The 21828-nt window shown below is 39.2% G+C and overlaps 1 protein-coding gene across 3 annotated transcripts in view; it reads left to right on the top strand.

Annotated features, from left to right (window-relative positions):
- The window catches only part of txlnba (taxilin beta a), a 49377-nt gene that overhangs the window by 22615 nt on the left and 4934 nt on the right, over positions 1–21828 (top strand). For 2 of the 3 annotated variants that reach the window (XM_036581230.1, XM_036581232.1), the window contains exons 5-7: positions 10996–11190; positions 15933–16052; positions 18185–18259. In XM_036581230.1, coding sequence (XP_036437123.1) covers positions 10996–11190; positions 15933–16052; positions 18185–18259 — 390 coding nt within the window. Of the gene's footprint in view, positions 1–10995; positions 11191–15932; positions 16053–18184; positions 18260–18328; positions 18404–21828 lie in introns of all 3 variants that reach the window. The other variant, XM_036581231.1, reaches the window with a different exon arrangement.

Consider the following 21828-nt stretch of genomic DNA (forward strand, 5'->3'; position numbering starts at 1 on the left):
TATCTATGCTCTGTGCTCTATGTTAAGAAGAGCCATCAACAAAAATCATGCCTTATAGTCTATCCAGTTACTGAATTATTATATTACTATAGAATGTAATAGCCCTGGGATTTGAAGGGGATACAGATTGAATAGTTCATTTTTTCATGAGGAAACATGATTATGATTTTCATTGTGGAACATGATTATCCTAGATCACAGTCAGCTCCTAAAACCTAAATTCAAATGAACAAGTGAAAGACGTACTTTTATGTTACACTCTATATTTGGCCAATGTGTTGTGTTTTGTTTTTTTGTTTTTTTGTAGTACATTGGCCATGTAAGCTATGTAGCATTAGCAGAAGCTCAAACTATAGCAGTAGACACTATGCAGCCATATCAAGCACAGTGTTTGGGGCCAGGGGCTCAAAGAGAAAAAGTATGCCCATTTCACCATTTTGGCTGTGAATATGTCTCAGTGTGTGTTAATGTACTAGTATAGGCTAAAAAATATGATATCAACAAAAACGTAGACTTACTTTGCTCTGCTTTAAGCTTTAGCTCAGCTATAGCTGCTTTTCTCACATCCCCCTTCCACCTTAAATGGTGCCTGAGGCACCAGAAAGTAACTGCTGCACTGTTTAAGGTGGAATGGGACAATTCGAAACAAGAAGCTGGTGAACGAGAAACTGACTTCAGCTTCACGACTTTTTAGTGTTTGTCAGTTTCCCATTGCAGATTAAATGTATCAGGAAACCAGCTGGAGCGATTATAAACGCAAAGAAGTCGTCTCCAAATTATCGATGTTTATCTTAAATCTTTCTCTTTGCCGTTTCGTTAGCTACTAGCTAGGCGAGATTGTTGTCTGTGTTGCTATGGTGACCAGCAGTCTGCGCTGATCTTCAGGGTTAAAGGGTGAATCAGCAGTTCTACATTAACTCCAGCATTTAGGACCATTTATTGTTAAACTGTGTTGAACGATCAGCAGAGCTTTATTTTACTGTAAAGGAGGATTATTTTATTTTTACCTACAAATCTAATTCTGCTGTGGAGCCACAACAGGACAGTAAAAGAGCTGCATGTTTCCGACCCCTGCTCTACACAAATGCATTCTGTCATAGTAACCGTTTCTAGGTTGGACAAGCTTTAAAGAAGATTGACCAAAATCCCATTTAACCTATGAGAAATTACAACTAACGCTTCATTTTGGAGTGTGTTTCCAATAATATTTACTAATAGGTCTTGCTGTTAGGATGGATTGCATGTAGTTTTTTTCGTCATGCAATCAAGTTGATGTTAGCATGATGACCAATTTGTCTGATTCCTGCCTGGTTTCAGTTAACTACAACAACACAGTTTGGCCTGGTGGCGTTGAGTTTTATACTGGAAACTGAGTTTCATGTATTGACTCTAAATAATCTCTGATTAGTTAAGGTCATTATATTATTAGGCCTCCTCTGAAGACCTAGAAGGCTCCGAGGGTTCCCCTCTGGTATAATGCATACAGTATACACAGATCAGGCATAACATCATGACCACCTCCTTGTTTCTACGCTCATTGTCCATTTTATCAGCTCCACTTACTATATAGTTGCACTTTGTAGTTCTACAGTTACAGACTGTAGTCCATCTGTTTCTCTGATACTTTGTTAGCCCCCTTTTACCCTGTTCTTCAGTGGTCAGGACCCCCATGGACCCTCACAGAGCAGGTGCTATTTGGGTGGTGGATCATTCTCAGCACTGCAGTGGTGGTCATAATGTTGTACCTGATCGCTGTATGTTTCAATGGAGACCTACTATGTGATACACATTGTAGCACATCTAACCAGTACTATTCTACATATAGAGATTTGTGGTGGCAAAGATAAGTTAGAATTGTATTACTTTTATTAATGAATCCACAGTTTGGTGCAAACATCATAGAATTTAGAAATAGCGTCAAGTTATATTTACATCCTACATTTTACCTCTACACTGGCGAATAAAAATAAACTCTGTACTAGCCTTTTTCTAAGGTGTATTCATGTGCTCCAGCCATGTTTATTATTTCCCAACAACAAAAAGATGCTATTCAGCCCCTGAAATGCTTCCCGAGCCAGACACGCTGATCTTTTAGCGAGTGGGTCTCATTCCTTTTTCACTGTTCAGTTCACACCAGCAAACAATTGCAGCGCCTTTCACGGCGTCCCCTGGCCGCGCGCTGCTGCAGAAACATGTCACGAAGCTCGTGTTCTGCATGGCACCTGGAGCCTTTCCGCCCCCACCCATCTCTGCAGTTCAGCTACATTGATTTCAGTGCATTTACCTCATTCAACAGACAGGTGCAGGAGGACTTTGTTATGAGAAAAAGCAGGAGGGCTCTCAGACAGACACGTCCATTTCTCGGCCCTTCGTTTTCCGCCGAGATGACTCAGAGGAGCCACGCAATCCCATTAGGCATTTTTTACATCACCGTTCTGCTCCAGACACACAAGAAATGTGAGGTTTTAGTCCCGAATATCAAAGATGGCACGTCCTCTGAGGCCAGCAATCTCTTTCTGTAGAAGCCTGAGTTGACCTTATTCTGTCTCCAATCAGTTTTATTCCAATTCTTGAAGAGCTTTTAATGAGTACTTTCAACAATAGTGTGTGTGTGTGTGTGTGTGTGTGTGTGTGTGTGTGTGTGTGTTTATCTTTTACGCTTGAGAAGTGATCAGATTGCATAGTAACTTGATTAGATAGCAAAGCAAAATTATCATTTTTAAGGACAATTTACTAGTCCTCACTTAGAGGAATGATTTTTTTTTATCCCTCTGGGGTCTAAAGACATTTTGTTGTCACCTTTAAAGGCTCTTCATATGACATTATCCTCATATGTTTCATTTCAAAATGCTCCGTTAATCTTATCTCGGCTTTCCAAAACCACTGCCGCAGCTTCAGCAGCTCCAGCAACTGTAAAGTCTCTGCACGCCTTTTCACATGAGCCTCCGATGTGGACTGAATGAAGAATGAAGGGTTTCCGGCGTGATGGTCAGTCCTTAGTGAATTTCTGAGTGTCCATTGGTCAGTTTCACACAGAATGTAGACGGACATATGAATCCACCAGTTCCACATGGTGAGAGGCAGATGACGTGTATCTCAGCCCCTCTTCATAGGCTCATAACTCCGGATGTGAGTGTCGTATGATCTCGTGATAAGATGGAATGGAAAGGGCAACTCTACAGATTCAGGGAGTGTTTGAACTGGATTTCTGTGCTGGATTATCGCAAAGACACAGATACAGATATAGAAACGTGGTATTTGACAAGCAGGTGTGTTTGTAGAGCCCAGAGGGTTGCTGTCATGATTTCGACATGTCCATTTCCATCTGCCAGCTAGGTCTTCCTCCTGTGGCCAATGGAAGGTGAAAGTTAACACATGCGTTCTACAAGTCATATGAGCCCAGCTGCTGCCGCCAGCGTGAAGTCACTAGACAGCTCAACATGCTTGAAGGAGAATGCTAATTTACAGTTAATAAGCACTAAGGGACAGATTCAATAAGAAACATGTTATTTAGTGTTGTAGTCAAGAGCCTGTGACAAGATCAAGGCCAGATTAAGGTTTTGTAGAAAATGAAAAAGAAAAAGAAAAAAATGGAAATCACCACCTAAAGTCAACTGAACACAAAGCAAACAACCAGCATCTATTTTTATTATGAAATGAAAACAGAGTAATAAAAACATTCTGATATGTTTGAATTGTTGAATGTTTAATGAATGTTTGAATTTTGGAACCAATGAACATCAAGAATAATACAAACAAAAAACTTGAAAAAAACCTGGAAAAGATCAATTAGATCCTCAGATTTGATTTAAACATGTAGAGAAATCAGTTTTATTCTGTTGATTTAATGACTTATTCTGATGATTTTGATTCAGTTAGTCAAAATAAAGTTAGTCCAAAAAAAATAGTTTTTACTCATTGAGAATGTATGTGATTATTTCAAAATAATAAGTAATTATTTTAGGGAAATAAGACATTATTGTGAAATAATACATCAGGCATTTGAGAAAATAAGTGATTATTTTGACTTTCTGTTTTGAAACGTTCATTTTTTGGTTGAGCTGAACCTGAGGTTTATGATTAGGGTTTAGTTGGAAATCTGGTTTATAGTCATGGTTTTGTTCATGATTACAGATTAGAGATTAGAAGTTGGGTCAGGTTAATGGTTAGAGGCTTAAAGTCAAAATGGTCTAGGGTTAGGACTAGGCTTACGTTTAGGATTAACCCCTTATATGGCCCCGGCTGACTGGTGGGCCCACAGTTTTATGACCTAAGAATAGCTCAGCCAGTTTGCATTGAAGTCTCTGTAGTAACTGAATAATAGCCTTAGTGTGTAATAAGCCTGGGATTTTAAGGGGTTAATCACATGTAATTAACCTCTAGACCAGATGTTTTCAAACTTTTTCCCTGAGAGGCCCCCTTTGCAGTTTTTGAGAACTTGTGACTCCCCTGGGACATCTCTCATGACACTAAATTTGATCATTTATTGTGAACCCCACCACACCCTCCCCAGGATGTCTCACATGACACTCAATCTGCCCCCCGCCACAGTTTCAATTCCTATGCCTTAGACTTTGAGTTGTTGCTGCTGTTTTACTGTACTATTAAAATGTACTTAAACAGGGTTAACTACTAATTTAACTGCAAAGTTTGATACACATTAGATTACATTTACATTCAACAGGTTCAAGTATGCACATCAGACACATTTTGTTGATGTATGGTAAAAATGTCACACCAAACAAATGCATTCACAAATATCCACCTATTCAGCCTACAGCAGTTTAGTCCCAGCCTAATAATGTTGAAGTTATATAGAGAGTTTTAGCCCGAACTGAGGCACAATATAGGACAGCCAATCAGAACAGACCTGACTTCCATATAACAGCTATAAAGGCACAGCATCAAAAAAACTGCTTAATTTTGAGGGATATTATAAGTGGACATTTGGGGGAAAACTAAACAAAAAGTGGAATATGGGCCCTTTAATTTTTTTTTCACACAATAAGACAAAAATAAAAGATAAAACAACAATAGATTACCCCATAGACAACCCCATTTCCAAAAAAGTTGTGACGCTGTGCAAAATGTAAATAAAAAACAAAATGCAATGATATGCAAATCATTTAAACTGTATATTTCATTTCAAATAGTACAAAGACAACAAATCAAATGTTGAAACTGAGAAAAGTTTGTTTTTTAAAAAAATATATGCCCATTTTGAATTTAATGCCAACAATATGTTCCAAAAAAGACGGGACGGGAGCAACAAAAGGCTGGTAAAGTTGTGTGATGCTAAAAAAACACACTGGCAACAGGTCAGTAACATGATTGCGTATAAAAGAGCATCTCAGAGAGGCTGAGTCTAAAGATGAGGAGGGGTTCACCATTCTGTGAAAGACTGCACGATCAAATAGTGCAACATTTGAAGAATAACGTTTCTCAACATAAAATAGCAAAGAACTTTTGCTTTTCATCATCTACAGTACATAATATCATTAAAAGATTCAGAGAATCTGGAGAAATCTCTGTATGTAAGGCACAAGGCCAAAAACCAGTATTTGCTGGCTGTGATCTTTGGGCCCTCAGACAGCACTGCATTAAAAACAGACATGATTCTGTAGTGGAAATCACTGCATGGGCTCAGAAACACTTCTGAAAACCACTGTCTGTAAAAACAGTTCATCACTACATCCACAAATGCAAGTTAAAACTCTAAAACGCAAAGAAGAAACCAAATATAAACAGGATCCAGGAATGCTGCCACCTTCTCTGGGCCCCAGCTCATTTAAAATGGACTGAGGGGAAGTTGAAAAGTGTCCTGTGGCCCGACAAATCAAAATGTGAAATTCTTTTTGAAAATCATGGACACTGTGTCCTCCAGGCTAAAGACCACTCAGCTTGTTATTAGTGCACAGTTCAAAAGCCAGAATTCATGATGGTATAGGGGGGCATTAGTGCACATGGCATGGGTGATGTGCACATCTGTGAAGGCACCATTAATGCTGAATGATATATATATATAGGTTTTGGCCATCCAGACGACGTCTTTTTCAGGGAAGGCCTTGATTATTTCAGCAAGACAATGTCAAACCACATTCTGCACGTATTACAGCAGCATTGCTCTGTATTAAAAGGGTCCAGGTGCTAAACTGACCTGCCTGCAGTCCAGACCTGTCACCCACTGAAAACATTTGGCGCATTATGAAATGAAAAATACGGCAAAGGAGACCCTGAACTGCTGAGCAGCTAAAATCCTGTATCAAACAAGAATGGAAAACATTTCACTTTCTAACTACAGCAGTGTCTCCTCAGTTCCCAAACACTTACAGAGTGTTTTTAAAAGAAGAGGTGATGAAACACAGTGGTAAACAGGCCCCCGTCCCAACTTTTTTGGAACGTGTTTTTGGCATTAAATTCAAAATGGGCTTATATTTTTCAAAAAACAATAAAATTTCTCAGTTTTAACATTCGATATGTTGTCTTTGTACTATTTTCCTTTAAAAATATGGTTTACAAGATTTGCATATCATTGCATCCTCTGTTCATCTACATTCAGCACAGCATCCCAACTTTTTGGAAATGGGGTTGTAAAATATCTTCTTCTTAAGAATACAAATATGGAATTAATTGAAAGTTTAGATTTCGCACTTTAAAAAGAATTTCTCTGCTTCTTTCAATGATGTTTGAATGAGAAATGTTTAATATTGTTTTTGTTTTCCCAGAAAATAACTCCGACTTTAAGGGGTTAAAGTTAAAATTCTCACATGTATAGTACTACATGCGAGAGTGTTTGTGTATGTATGACTTACTTCCCCCAAGAGCACGGCTGCAGGTGTAACAGCTTCACCTTCCCCAGGTGGGAGCTCGAGGCTCACGTCATGTGTGAACGCTGGCAAGCGAGCAGATTGGGCCCCTGAGAGCCACGCTACACGCATGGTTTATTCTCGATTAGCTGAGTCAGGAAAGTGGCGTTTCTGAAACGTTAGCTCAAGTCTCCAGGGCAGCCTGCGGGGGGCACACAGCTCATTTAGACTCATACATATTCTCTCCCCTTATCCAAAAACCTTATACCACTGCTTATCTCAGGTCGTGAGTGGATATCTGACGCAGCCGTAGAAGAGCCACTTCTGGTTCCCTGGAGAACCTTTCAATGGATGATTCTGTAAAGAGCTGTTTTTGTAAATATGATATGAGAGGGTGAAGGACCTCTTTGAAGTTTAAAGAACCTCCACATATGTTCTATACTGATAGAATATGTTCTATCCATGGTTTTCCTAGACTAGAACATTTACCATTACACTTTGCTTGTCTTTGGAACGAGAACGGGCACGACTTCCGGTATGCGCTTGTTGTGGACAACCGATAGCGTACGGATTAGCTTCAAGGCTAAAGAGATTTATCACTAGCCAGTTATTAAACTGTGAAATGTTACTTAGTTATGTTTCGCTTTTTGGATACAAGAAGATGGTAGTTGTGTCGTGGTGGCATCACGGACAAGAATGTTTAACAAGAACTGTAAATGGTGTCACCCAGTCTGTTCCTCATCTACTGAACCCATCCCAAGTCTGGGTTGACGACATGAAACTCTGGCCAAATGTCACGTATGTTGACATCAACTGCCTTGTTTTTTCTGAAGGTGTTGACGATGAGGAGCTGAGAAATCATAAAAGCACAGAAGCTCATAATTTTCTACACAGGAATATTATCTGAGGGGTTCTGTGTTACTGTGGACAGTTCACATTTCTCAAAGCTGAGGTTCAGCCAGGCCAGTCTGTCGGGAAACCTGACTACTCTGCATGGGTTATGGTTCAAAACAACGGTGTAGTAAAGACGCCAGGATGGTCTTGCATCGCTGGTCCGGGCAGATCTTGTAGCCACGTCGCTGCTGTTTTCTGGAAGGTAGGTTAGAGATTTTAAATGAAACTAGAATACACAGCCAGTTAAGATGCATTATAATTGTTATAATATATTATAATTGGTTATGTTGCCACGGTAGCCGTAATGCTTTATTAGTTTAGCACTGCAGTAGCAAAGTATTTCATAGGCCGACTAAAATACCATCAGGTGTTCATTCTTGAATCGCTTTGTTCATCAGAATCTCTCTTTTATGCATTTGTAGTGTTTTATCACGAAATGGAAGGACAAACATGAATATTTCAGGGGGGATTTTTTAAATTCAGTGCCGCTAGCCGTGTTCTTTGGCCTCGTCTTCCTCGGACACTGACAATCTGATCTGTGCTCGCCTTTGTGTTTGTAGCATTTATTTTCCAACATCGTTTTAAGCTTTCGAGGGCTGTTGTGACACCAGCACATAACGTTCCTGTGCTTTTGAGACAGTTCGATTGCATCATAATTACTCTCAGTGAAAAGAGTTACACGGAAGTTTAGCCCATTCTAGAGGAACTGTTGTGACGTCATGGTGACTGTCATTGAGAACAGAAGAAAACCATGGATGCAAGTATATGTTCTATACTGATAAAAAGTTTCTCCTAGAACTCTAGATCTAGACCAAGCACCATTCAGGAACCCTTATTATTTAGAACATATGAAAGCGTAAGCCATTCCTGAGTAGACGTTTCTTTTCCCTTCAGGGAACAGTTTGTTAAAACCCTGATTTCTAAACTTTACAACATACCTCAGTTGCGGACGATCAACCAAGACATGTTTGTTGTCCAATTGGGCTTTAGTGCTGAAGCTACGAGGCTAATGTTGCTAACAAACATTAGACATTAGTAGTCACCTAAATCTTTTCTGTAAATACGTCCCTAAAACGTCTCTCCACCCACTCACACCACATCCAATCCTTCAATAAAGTCATGCAGACTTCTCAGTGTGGTTTAGGACACAGTGTGATTTACATTGAGCGATGAAAATGAACAAAACTTCACCAAGTAGCTGAACGCAGTGGGCATCGCGTTTTTATAGTTTACAGTAAATCATACTGTGCTTCAAAACACATTAACAAGCTTGCAAGACCTTACTGAAGACCTGGACGCAGTGTGTGCAGGCTGAGAGAGGTTTTGGGGAAATATTTACAGAAGAGGTTTGAGTAACTAGTGACTTTTAGTGGTAGTTAGCAACGTTAGCTTCACAGCTCCAGCATCTAAAGTAAAGAAGCGAAAATCTGGACACCAAACATGTCTTGTCTGATCAACTAGACACTGGTTATGTGGACAACAGTGTAAATTAGATGCATAAATTCTTTTTTGTTAGTTTGTTTCATTAAGGTGATGCTCTAAAAGATGGGTAGTGTTTCGTTAGATGTGTAAAAAATAAGTTAATAGTTACATATTTTCCAGCAACAACTATTTCTAATTTTTAAGCCAATACTGTCAGCTTGTTTACAAAAACTGTGGGGTTATTCATCAATTATTAATCCGAAGATGTATTATTCAGTAATTACTATGAATTGTTATTAGCCATTGTGAAACAAATACATGGGTTGTGTAGGTAGTAAAGTGAGGAACTGAAGTATGGACCAAGTATGCAGACTCCTCTGATTTGCAGGTCCTGGAGCTGAACTATGCATTTTTTATCTCCAATAATGTTGATGGAATATACAGGGTGATTCAAAAAGATTTATCCGATTTCAAAAGGATTTATTTCACATATAAATCATTACAGATCAATGCAGTGAACTGTAAATGGTTTAAATGAGCATAAAGTGTATTATGTAATTGTACAAGTGCTCAGTATGAACCTCCAACGCCATAGTCAAATTCATCCCATACTGGATTGAGCATGTCGGGTGTCGCTGCACTCACGGCTCCTTCAGTGCGATTTCGGAGATCATCCAGTGTTGTGGAACCAACAACGAACGCTCTGAGCTGTTGGAGCTTCACTGCCCACGAAAATCACACTGCACAGTTATGACGGATTCACTCTTATCGAAGTGGAGAACGCAGAACGCTTTCTGCTCAGGGGTCTCATCTCCTCTCAGACTGAAGGGAGCCATCTTCCACTGACAGTCAGAAACTCTATGAGCCCCTCTTTCCATTGGATTGTGATTGGTTCCTAGGCACCTCACGGTTGTAAAAATATGGCGCTTTGAAATCAGATGAATCTTTTTGAATCACCCTGTACTTCAATGGCTGTCTGTATGACTTACGCAGTCAAATGAACAAGATTTTCCCCTGTAGGTGAGAAAGCAAGTCAACATTTGTTTTTAGGAATAACAGTTTTATTGATATTTCTTTGTTATAGATTTATTCAAAGACATTTGCACTAGTGTTGACAACAACTTAGCAATCCCTTAGCCCCAAACCTCCTTGGGTTCCAAGTGTGTCAGTGCCACATTCATGACATGACCTATTTGTAACAAGTTAACATTTATAAAAGTGTTTGAATGCTATTTTTATTGTGGCATATTTCTTGACATGATTGTTGATGTAAAGAAACGTGTAGTGTTGCTTTTTCTTAGCACTGCTGCCTTTGAGTGGAGAGGCGTTAACTTTTTCAGAGCAAGGAGTTCTCACTCCTCCTCTTTCACACCTTATTGCTCACTAGCAGCTCAACACGGAATCACAACATTTCACACCGATAAAGACAACAGTGTCCTGGTTAATCTGATAACAGAGTTACTGTGGATTTTTTTTATTTTCTCTAATAAAAATTTGAGTCAATTTCCATTTCTCTAGTGGAAAGGCTACTAGTGGGCCTGCAAAAAGAGCCTAATTAACAAATTTGGAACATCAGACGAGGGAAAATACTGATCTCGGCAAAGCAGTGGTCCGGAAAGAACCCAGTCTGAATCTAGTTTAAGAGGCTAACAAACAACCTGGTTCTATTTCAAACCTTGACAGGCTATAACATAATGTGGATAAGTACCCTTGCCTGGCTTGGTGTGCTATTGGCTATCTGCTGTTTTGAAGCAACAGTAATAGGAACACACCTGTGTCCTCAGCTTTTGATCAAGCTGTGGTTTCTTTGCCTGGAAATGGCAACTCTTTGTCTTTGCCGTGTAACTCTGCAGCCGTCTGTCTTCTGCCACAGGAGCACTTGCTGCAGAGGTGTCGTGAGGATGAGAAGAAGCGTATAGAGATCACCACTCATTTCCAGAGCACGCTGGTGGACATTCAGGCCCAGATCGAGCACCACAGCAACCGCAACAACAAACTGTGCCAGGAGAACAGTGAGCTGGCCGACAAACTCAAGGCCATCATCGAGCAGTACGAGCAGAGAGAGGAGGTACAGTGAGACGCACACAGACACATTTGAAACATGCGTACAAACCAGATCAGACCAGTTCAGAATGCAGACTGGTGTCTAAGAGGTCAGCACTGTCAACCAATTCATTGTATATTCATTGTATACATTGGCTGCTTTATTGGAAACACATAGCACCGTGCTATTTAGAGACTGTAGCTTATCTGTTGATGCACAGTGCCCTTCATCAGTGGTCAGTTTCTGACCACAGAGTTGCACAGAGTTTACTGCATTTCATTGGCTTTGTACCTGTGTGCTGCACAATGAGAATAAAGCTGAATCTAATCTTATCTTTTGCAGATTTTTATTGGGTGGTGGACCATTGTCCAGCTAGCTGTGATAAAGAGAATGGGATAACATAATAATGGTTGACAACCCAAATAATAGCTGTTCAACAATTGTCCTGTAGTCAAAAATTGACTAGTGATGAAAAAGGTAGAGGGTGGCTGACAAACTGGGCAACAACTGATGGGCTACGGTCTGTATTTGTACACTTACAGTGGGCCTTCAAGTCCTTCAGGACCAATATAGTTGTGTATAGGGTCTATAGGGATCATAGATGCCAGTGAGTGTAAATACAAGTTTTTTCATTTTTTTAACCTCTTATTCTCCAGGGCCTATTTTGGTTTCTCCATCTGAATGATTTTGCTCAAATCATAAAGCAAATTATTCAGTAACTGCATGAAATAAATGTGAATGTTTGTTTTTTTTTGTAAAAGTTCCCCTCAAATTAATAGAGCAAGTTTTATGATCATACACATATTGCTATATGCTTACAATTTACTGCTGAAAGCCAAAAATCTTAGACACTCTTTGTATTATTTTATAAAAATAATTTTTACAGAGCAGATCACTGAAGAGACACCATCTGAGATCCAGTTTACAGCTCGGATTTGTGAACAAACGGGTCGACTTTCAGTAGAAAAAAAAATACTGAGTTCAGCTTCTTTTATTATAAGGGTTTAAAATTACATCACCCATCTATTTGACTGGAAAGAAGACAGTTACAGCTCTCATACGACCCCCATTTTTGAATGCAGCTTATGAAATATGAAAGTTATAAAGAATATGACGAAGTGCGTTTTGGAACCACTGGTGGTCTCAAGGAGTTAAAAAGGATTAGGTGGTTCTAACTAAGAGGATGTGAGTGTCTTTGGTTATTTTTGCCATTACTTTCCTGCTTGTCTCAGTTCTAGACACTGTTAGTGATCTCCTCCTAGCACTGCCAACTGAGGAAGGAAAATGCTGCACACATTCACAGTTACAGCATTTGACTTTTATCCACACCAACTCACAGAAAAGTTTTGCCCATTTGGAAAATGTTTAGATTCTAAGGATCCTATCATGCTAAGACATTTCCAAAGGAAGGACATCATGCACACACATCCTGCCTTCCACAGCATTAATTTAAAACTCTAGCTGAGCTGCACTCTTGAATATGTTGAACACTTTTGCTTCTGTGACAGCAGAGGTGAGTAGTTGGTGGTTTCATGTATTTACGCAAAAATTTTGAAAGAATTTGTACAACTTTGGATGAATTGATGACAATATTTTGACAATAGTTCTCTTTTTTTGGTTGGTTGGTTCGGAACAGGGTGTCAAACTCAACCACTAAAGGGGCCATAATAAAAAATCTCAACAAATCTGTTGAGATTTTTAAAAAAAAATCATTTTTAATGAATGTTGTGCTTTAACCCGAACTGGCGATTGTTTATTCAAAATATGCAAAAACTTCAACAGTAGTATATAAGCACTTATAGTCGACCTTGAAATATTACATAAATATTTGAAATATTCAAAATTTTAACGTCCCCAGGTGCTCAGTCTTTTAAACCTACCTGTTTGCTTGAACTGGACACCTGGCATCCTTTTTGCTGTAAGTTCATTAAGACTTCGGATCAGTTTTTAAGCTACTGAGCTGACTTTAGGTGTTTATATTGGTTGAACTGCAGCTGAAATGCAGCTAGTTTGGTGATACGACTGGTGTGGAATGGTGTAGAATTGTGTAGAATTGAGGTGTAACCGCTGTCCCATAGACTGTTGTTGGGGTAGGAGAGTCAAAGTGTACTTTATGTTGCAGTGCATGCTGGGGACTGTAGTGCAGCACATTGCAAAACAGGCTAATATTAATAGAAAATCAAAATACTTCTGTGAGCCGGAAAGGACTGTGTCCTGGGCCTGAGCTGGCCTTGTGTTTGACACATGGGGTTCGGAACATTGACCACTTTGCTATTGCTCAGTGTCTAACAAAATGCAGTTCCCACTCTGATGCTGGGTGGACTTAAAATTCCTCTGCAGTTCTATAGAGAGCTAAATATGTTTTACTTCTCAAGCCATTTTTCCCTAGCCTGGTTCTACTTAAGTCATTGTTTAAACACTTGAACAACAGAGAATGGGTTTAAGGACCTTCACCATTGACCTGCCTCTTAAGGACAACATAACCACACAGGCAGCTGATGACTGATGCATTAGCTGACAAGGGAAAGAGTTTGTGAATATCCTCAAGAACCCGCAGCGCAGCTCGGTCTCAAAAGTCACACCACTTAGAACCACCGCTGCACAGCTGAGTATTTTCATTGCAGCTTGAGGAATTAAAACCAGAGATATACTATATGTCCAAAAGTTTGTAGACACCTGCTCATTCAACATTTTATCCAAGCTCAAGTGTAGAGCTGGGTATCAAAATTCACTGCTTTTATAGACCAAGTTAGGTCAACACTACAGAGTACTGAAATATTCTATGTCCTTTCAATACCAAATTTCAATACCTAAGTTATTTGGTCCCATTTTATTTTGGCTCTAATAACTGTGTAGTTACATGTGAACAGCATATGCCACAACAACGGAACTACTAATGATTTAGTCACTGTTACAGACGGAGTACAGAAGTACACCTTATGTACTTACACAAGTGTATCTTATCTTTTACCCTGTTCTTCAGTGGTCAGGACCCCCATGGACCCTCACAGAGCAGGTACTATTTGGGTGGTGGATCATTCTCAGCACTGCAGTAACACTGACGTCAGTGTTAAAAGGGGGCTAACAAAGTATGCAGAGAAACAGATGGACTACAGTCTGTAACTGTAGAACTACAAAGTGCACCTATATAGTAAGTGGAGCTGATAAAATGGACAATGAGCATAGAAACAAGGAGGTGGTCACAATGTTATGCCTGATCAGTATAAATGCTGTATGCTGAATGGGTGCATGTTAAGGTAGCTGAATTTACTATTTAGAGGTGGTGGCTGGACACAGCACATCATTCATTTAAGAACAGCATTTAGTCATAAGGACATCCAACACTAGAACACAGCTTAAACCTTCTAGCTCACGTACAGATGGGGACAAACTCTATGTCTGGCACAGGCGCAGCTTTAATTGCATGGCGCATTGCCAAGGAAACTGCATCCCAAAAAGCTACAAACCTGCATCGTCCACAGCAAGAACTCCTCTTCATTTTACTTTTTACTTCTTGATTCATGCCCTATTTGACAGTGAAACTTGCACCTTGTAGAACATTCTAGCATGGCGTACTTAATCACATGAGAATCCACCGGGAGAACGACAAGCCCAACGTGACGCAGGCTAGGCTCAATCTGTCACGCTGATGGGTACCACTGAGACCGCTCACTCACAGCTGTGTATTATGGGGGTAAAAAAAACGCTTCTTGTCGTTTAGTTGGAGTTTTATCATTGAAAACTGAGACGTGTATCTCTACTGCCCCCACCTGGTCCGTGGAGGTAAGCACAGGACACAGAGGGATGTGGCCAATGTCATGTCTCAGGCAATTATACACATTAATTGAAAGATCTCCAGTGCTTATGGCTCTTTAATCCTTAAATGTATCACTCATTGGTGATTCTAAATAACAACTTCATCACCTATGCTGGAAAACAGGTTACCTTCTTGCAGTGTTTGCTTTGGTGAAATGACAGCTTTCCCCTATTCCAGATGTGGTCAAGCAGTCAAGACATGTTGGGTGAAGTTTACTTCTTTAGTTTTGCACTGGAACTATGAGACTAATGTAGCTGACAGACAATGGAAGCTTCATATAGGCTTATTTCTGTGGTTTTTGACACCGTATGGCAACTGTTATGTATCAAAGTACCATGTATAGCTAAAACTATGTTGAACCCTGAATTTTGACAGTCGTTTTGTTCAGTTTTATGTTTTTTAAACCTTTTTTCAATGGATCCACCACAACCTGCAACATGACAATTGATTCCAACTCATCATATATTAAAATATGTATTTTATTAAATTATTTGTTAATCAATTATTGCACAGTAGGCCTTCTCAGGAAACTATGTAATCTTTTCCTTTCGCCATTGACCTGCCAGACAGCTAAATATGACGTATAATTAATGCCATCCAAATATGTAGTGTAACGTAAACATTTAGCTTAGCATTGGATGCTAGTGAGTGGAGAGGAATGCCTTGAGAACATCAGCAAATTACTTTGCCAGTTTTATATTCATTAAAAATGATTTTCATATTAAATTCTTTGCACTGGGGCCTGAGATCCTTTGGAACGTACTGTACTGAAGCCTAGAAAACATCAAGCATTCTGCAAAAGCACCAGCTCACCCAAACATCGATGCCAGTGTTTACTGGAAAGTCTTTACTGTAATCACAGTACTGGTGGAGCATCCTGGCATTAACACATTAACACATATGTTGCCTATTACAAGAGTGCGTTTTCTTCTCTGTTCTTGCCTCTCAGAGTTTGGAGAAGATATTCAAACAGAGGGATCTGCAGCAGAAACTGGCAGACGCCAAACTGGAAGAAGCGAACCTGCGGCTGAAGGAAGCTGAGGAAAAGCACAATAGAGAGAAGGAATATGTGAGTCATGCAGTGCCCTTATTTCTGCCCTTCTAATGTGCCTCAGGCAAACAGAAGGATCGTTTTTATACACAGTATGTTTACCACTAGTTTCCGAGCATTAAGAGCTGGATCTGTGATATGTCGATGTGAACTTATGCATGTTATGCCTAGACATATAAGATGTTCCAAGTTTTCTACCCTAAAACAGTGGTTCTCAACCTGGGGGTCGATCATTTGGGCAATTTTTAGGGGTCGTGGGAAGCTTGATGTGTTTTTGATAATGATTCCATTAAATCTCACAGATCAGCATGGCCACTGAAACAACGGGGTTGAGTTCAGGCCACCTGTTTCAAAGAAAACAACTTTACCTATCCGCACAGACCATTGACCTATAGGAAGAAATAACCAGATTAACAAAACTGAGATTTCGGGATTACAGAGAGGCCTGCGTTAGACTTTCTTAGAGCCAACCACCAATTTTGCCCAACCATTTTTGGAGATGTGGCACTACCTCTGTACACCAGTAATATTGTGTTTTTAAAACAGAAAGTTAAACAGAAGGTGGTTTTGAAGACGCATGTTTCAGAAGACGCAGTTCAGTAGCACTTATTAGCCTAATAACTAATAGCAAGTTAACTTTGATATACTAGTGACCTGCACTGTGTAAAGAATTCATGTAAATACATCCTCAAAACTGTAGATTTTTCTGTGGCTATTCATTTTGAGTGCCATTTTTAAATAGTGTAATTGGCCTTTGATGGCCACACATGCTGAAGTCAGAAGAAACTACAGGTCACAGTATATCATAGACTCTATAGATGATAAGGCTTTGCTTCTTTTTTTAAAATTTCATTTTCAACCAAAAAAAAAGCATTATATCAAGAGATATTAGATGTTGTCTTCTGCAAAAAAAACTAAAATACCCTTTATTCTGTCAGACATCTTAATAAAAACCATTACAGAAAATAATATTCAACATTAGAGGTGTCTAAAAACACAGGATCACAAGTAAACACATGTAAAGATAACCATCTACTGTACAATGTTGCCTCAGGGCAACAAACCCATTTTCCTCACTTTACAATAACATTGTAGGTATTTGAAGACAATGACAAGGTTAACAATAAAGGGAAGAGGTTGAGTAAATTGATAAAAAGCACGTGTTTGGTCATACTCAGAAATATTTGCAGAAATATGTTTGTTGCCTAGAAGCAATATCACTCAATGTTGCTTCTAGGCAACAAACATATTTCTGCAAATATTTCTGAGTATGACCAAACTGAATGGATTTAGACAGTCACAAGCACTCGCTTTATATCATTTCTTCTCATTGTTGCACAATGTTGCCTCAAAGCAACATACCCCAAAAGAACCTCTGCACACAATTTTTAAATGTGGAATTTAATAATCAGGTCCATTTATGCAAGAAAGGTGAATTAAACTTTTTTTTTTTTAATTCTCTCGTAATACGTGCAGTAGAGGGTTAATATGTGAACACACGTTTTACACATGATCATACTTTCACACTTGATTACATGTTTTTACACATAATCACACATTTTCCCATGATACATTTTTTTTACATTATCACAAATGTAAATTTGCTCACATTTTCTTCTACGTGATGGCAAGTTTTTCACATTTTTGTGAAAAATGACATGTAAGGTGTCCAAAAATTCATGTAATTTTTTCTGTAAGTGAAAGAAATCAATGGAAATAATGATTTTGGGGACAACTGCTGATTAACTGATGAGTCGAATCAGGTGGGTCTAAGAAAGACAACAACTCAGCGGTGCTGGAATCCAGTCCTCCAGGACCTAAGGTCCCCACCCCTGTGAGATCAACATTACGTGATAATTAGCGTTCTGCGTTACAAAGCGAACTAAAAGTGGTCATGCTGCTCTGTTTCGGTGTGATAAATTGTTGTCCAATGTTTGCAAAATATTCCTTTATTTCTGGCGTTTTGAAAACATTTTTGGGGGCATCGCAGCTCAACAATGCCCACGGTTGAGAACCACTGCCTTAAACTAGTTCTTGAGCAGCGATTATGTAATGAATCAGATAGCATTAGTCATGCATGGAGAGTTCAGAAAGTAGAACAAAGTCTGAGGAGGTGACCCATGTTAATATCTCCCTGTCTTTGTTACTAGTTGCTTAAAGAAGCAATTGACAAAACAAAGAAATGCTACACAATGAAGCAGCAGGAGTTACAGATGAAGAAGCAGGTAAAGGCGAAGTGCTCTGTCTCTCTCTTTCTCTCCCATATCTGTGTGTCTTTTTGTGTGTAACCGCAGTTACTGACTCACGCTGCAGAGTGGAAGCTACAGGCTAAAGAGCTGAAAGAGCAGCACACTGTGATGCAGGCTCAGGTGAATATCCACTGCAGCGCTTTCTCAACCTCTAGCTCCTCAGGCCCTCCTGTCCTCAGCGCTCACTGTAAAAATGAATGGACAAATTACATCATTAAAATTCAATGATGCTTAAAGGATGACATCAGTGTAGTGTTCATCACATGTGACAGCACATAAGGGGACTTCTCATTTAAAGCATTTTAGAAAGCAGTGTTATCCATGAGCGTTCGCTGTTTCTTTAGCCTACAGATGCCATCCCAGGTGCACTTAAAATAGCTGTAGTCAAGGAAAAGAAGCCTGGGAGTTGTTCCTAATCGAGCCACTTGACTTTAAATCAGCTTTAGTGAAGCTGCTTGACCGAACATACATATGTGGTTAAAAGGGAAGCATCAATTTTTCTAAATTTCTGAATAATTCAGTGGTTGAGATTTAAACATTCAGAGTCATTCAGAGCGCTTTGATGTGAAATGGTTTATTGTAGAGAAACATGCCTACTCAGATGTCTTTACAGTGGTGGGGACTTTACAGAAACTTTTTATCTTTTTGTCTTAAGTTAAGATCTTTTTCACAAATTTCGTATTACAGAAGCAAATCTTACCTTAATTTAGGAATTTTATCTTACAGCATCTTATCTCAAGTTAGGAAATCTTAACTTACTCGATTGAAGTCTATCAACTGTTATGCCTGTTACCTAGCAACAGACCATACATGCACAGCTGAAATTTAAACACATAATCGAAATAATCACGTTAGTTAGCCAGACAGCTAACGTTAGCTACCGTTACTGATGTAAAAAGGTCAGACAAAACTAAAGGGTGATAAACTGGAAGTTAATCATTTGTGTCAGCGCCTCCTGTTTTTTTGTAGTGCGTCGCTGCTCTGCAGTTTCAGTTTCAGCTTCCCAAATGTTTTAGCCGAGCGCGCTAACGTTATTAGACACACGTTCAGCTCCGTCTCCTCATTATTCACCACCATCACTGTAATATTTTATCATCAACATTAACACACAAAGGTAATAAGAGGGACGGTGGAGATCGAGTCAGCAGCGTCTGAGGCTTCTAAAATATTGTCAAAGCAGTTTTTAAATGTAGCGTCATTATTCTAGTTATAGTGAACTGAGCTGCCTCTCACTGCATAAAACAATAGAAACAGAAGTTAAAACAGAAGTTAAGACACTGGGGTTTATCTCAAAGTTAGGACAGTATTTAGGAGGTTTAGTCTAGTTAGGATGTTTCTGTAATACTGTTCTTATCTGGAGTTAATGATGAGATTATGAACTTAAGAACTGTTGTTCAGTAACAGCTTCAGTCCTAAATTCAGTCCTAACTGAAGGTGTCGTGGTGGTTAAGCAGATAAGATTTCAGACTTAAGAAGTTTCTGTAATACAGACGCAGGAGTCATGATCTTGGTCTACTAAACAAATATAGCCATTTTATTTACTATCCAAAACAACTAGTAAACCTACACATCTTTTGAGTTTTTATATTTATATTTTTATGTTGATAACAGTCGTGGTAAATCTAACAAAAGTTTTCTTTGGGTACTATTTTGCCTCACAACACCCTGCATGTATCCTTCCATCATAAATATCTTTAAAAAATATGTTTTAGGCCAAAACGTGATGGGGCGTGAAACTATCGTGAAACACAGGCATCAGGCAATGCATTCATGTAATGTGACCATTTAATAACTCTCTGTGGAACCAGGAGTCGCAATATCTACAACACAAAAGTCGCCATTGCATTTGCCACCAAAAATGACTAGTGAGCGTCTTTTGAGTTACATGTAATGCCAATGGTGGTAAAATAGCCGTATATCAAAAAAATAAATCTTTCTGTGGGACTATTTTGCCATACCTCTGCATGTACCTCTCTAATGTGAATGGATTTTAAAAATACATTATAGACCAAAACCTGATGTCAGATCTATCTGAGTTTCAGGCATCAGGCAGCAAATTCATACTTTCACTTTCTGTGAGGAAGCTTTTAGACACATTAAACTCCCCAGACGTCTGGTTCCTATCAACACCACTGTGAACAATTCTGTCCTGGCAAGTTTCTCGAGAGCGCTGCATTTCACATCAAACCTCTCTGAATAACTTAGTTTACATCTTAACGATTGAATTACACAGAATTTTTGCAAAATCTTAGGAATTTTCCATTTATGATGAACAGAAGAGACATTAGTGTGAATCAACAGGCAACTGTTACCTTCATTATCAGCATTGTTAGCATTTCTGACCGATTTATTGCCCTAAGTGTTATATTTGAGACTTTGACCTCAATGTATCAATGTGAAAACTATATATCTCTTTGCATTCGACTGGTTTAAATAGCTTCAGCTGGTTAGTGTTGGCATGACAAAGCCTATGGTTTGCTTCAGGGAGCAGCTGTTGGTACACTGTCGATCTGACACTGTTCTACAAATCTATGAACTCCATATGCTGGTGGCACAGAGACACACACCAGTAGACAATGGTATCAGCAGTCTCCGCTAGTTCTTTGAGGTCTACAAATGTTGAGTGCAGGCCAGAAAAAAAGCTCCATCTGCTACAGTTTTTGATATTAAATTTGCACTCTTCTCCTTTTGGCAGCTGGTTCCAGTGTTTCACGCTGCTCTTTTAAAGCACATCATTAGTTTATTATTTTCACACCAGAAACCAGACTGTTTTGCTCTCCCCACAATGGCAACCCAGCTATTAGGTTTCCCTGCAACTGGAACCAGGATATACTCCAAATTTCAAAGATGAAAAAAGTGAGAGTAGATAAAGAATTCTCTTGCCTTTGATTTGATTGTTGTGAAAAATGAAAGAGGTGCAGCTTCACCGTGACTCACTCAGACTGCAGAATACAACACAGCAGGGCTATCAGCATTACAGTGTTAGGCTTGACCTCAGATCGAACACTGGAGTTCTAGTCTGTCAAAAGCTTTTGCATATTTCTGAGAATTTGAGAATGTTTTAATAGACGCTCAAAAAATCGTATATTTTGTATATTCAGACATTGTTGCCTCAATGTAAACAACGTTCTTGGTTCAGTGTTTTTTTGAGTGTACCCAAAATGTGGAACTCCCAAACCTGGCCTGAATAAACAGAACTAACTTGGCTCAGTGATATCCATTAACACAGGCCGTCACAGAGGCACAAACCTTTTATCTTGAGATGCCAAATTATAATGTTTAATATGACTATACATCAATCAGCCATAACATTAAAACCACCTCCTTGTTTCTACACTCATTGTTCATTTTATCAGCTCCATATAGGACCATATAGGTGCACTTTATAGTTCTTCTCTTTATTTACATACTGTAGTCCTTCCTTTGTTAGCCCCCTTTTACCCTGTTCTTCAATAGTCAGGACCCCCACAGGACCACCACAGAGCGGGTATTATCTGGCTGGTGGATCATTCTCAGCACTGCAGTAACACTGACATGGTGTGGGA

This window comes from Colossoma macropomum, unplaced genomic scaffold (assembly GCF_904425465.1).
Source record: "Colossoma macropomum unplaced genomic scaffold, Colossoma_macropomum, whole genome shotgun sequence".
NCBI classification, from domain to species: Eukaryota; Metazoa; Chordata; class Actinopteri; order Characiformes; family Serrasalmidae; genus Colossoma; species Colossoma macropomum.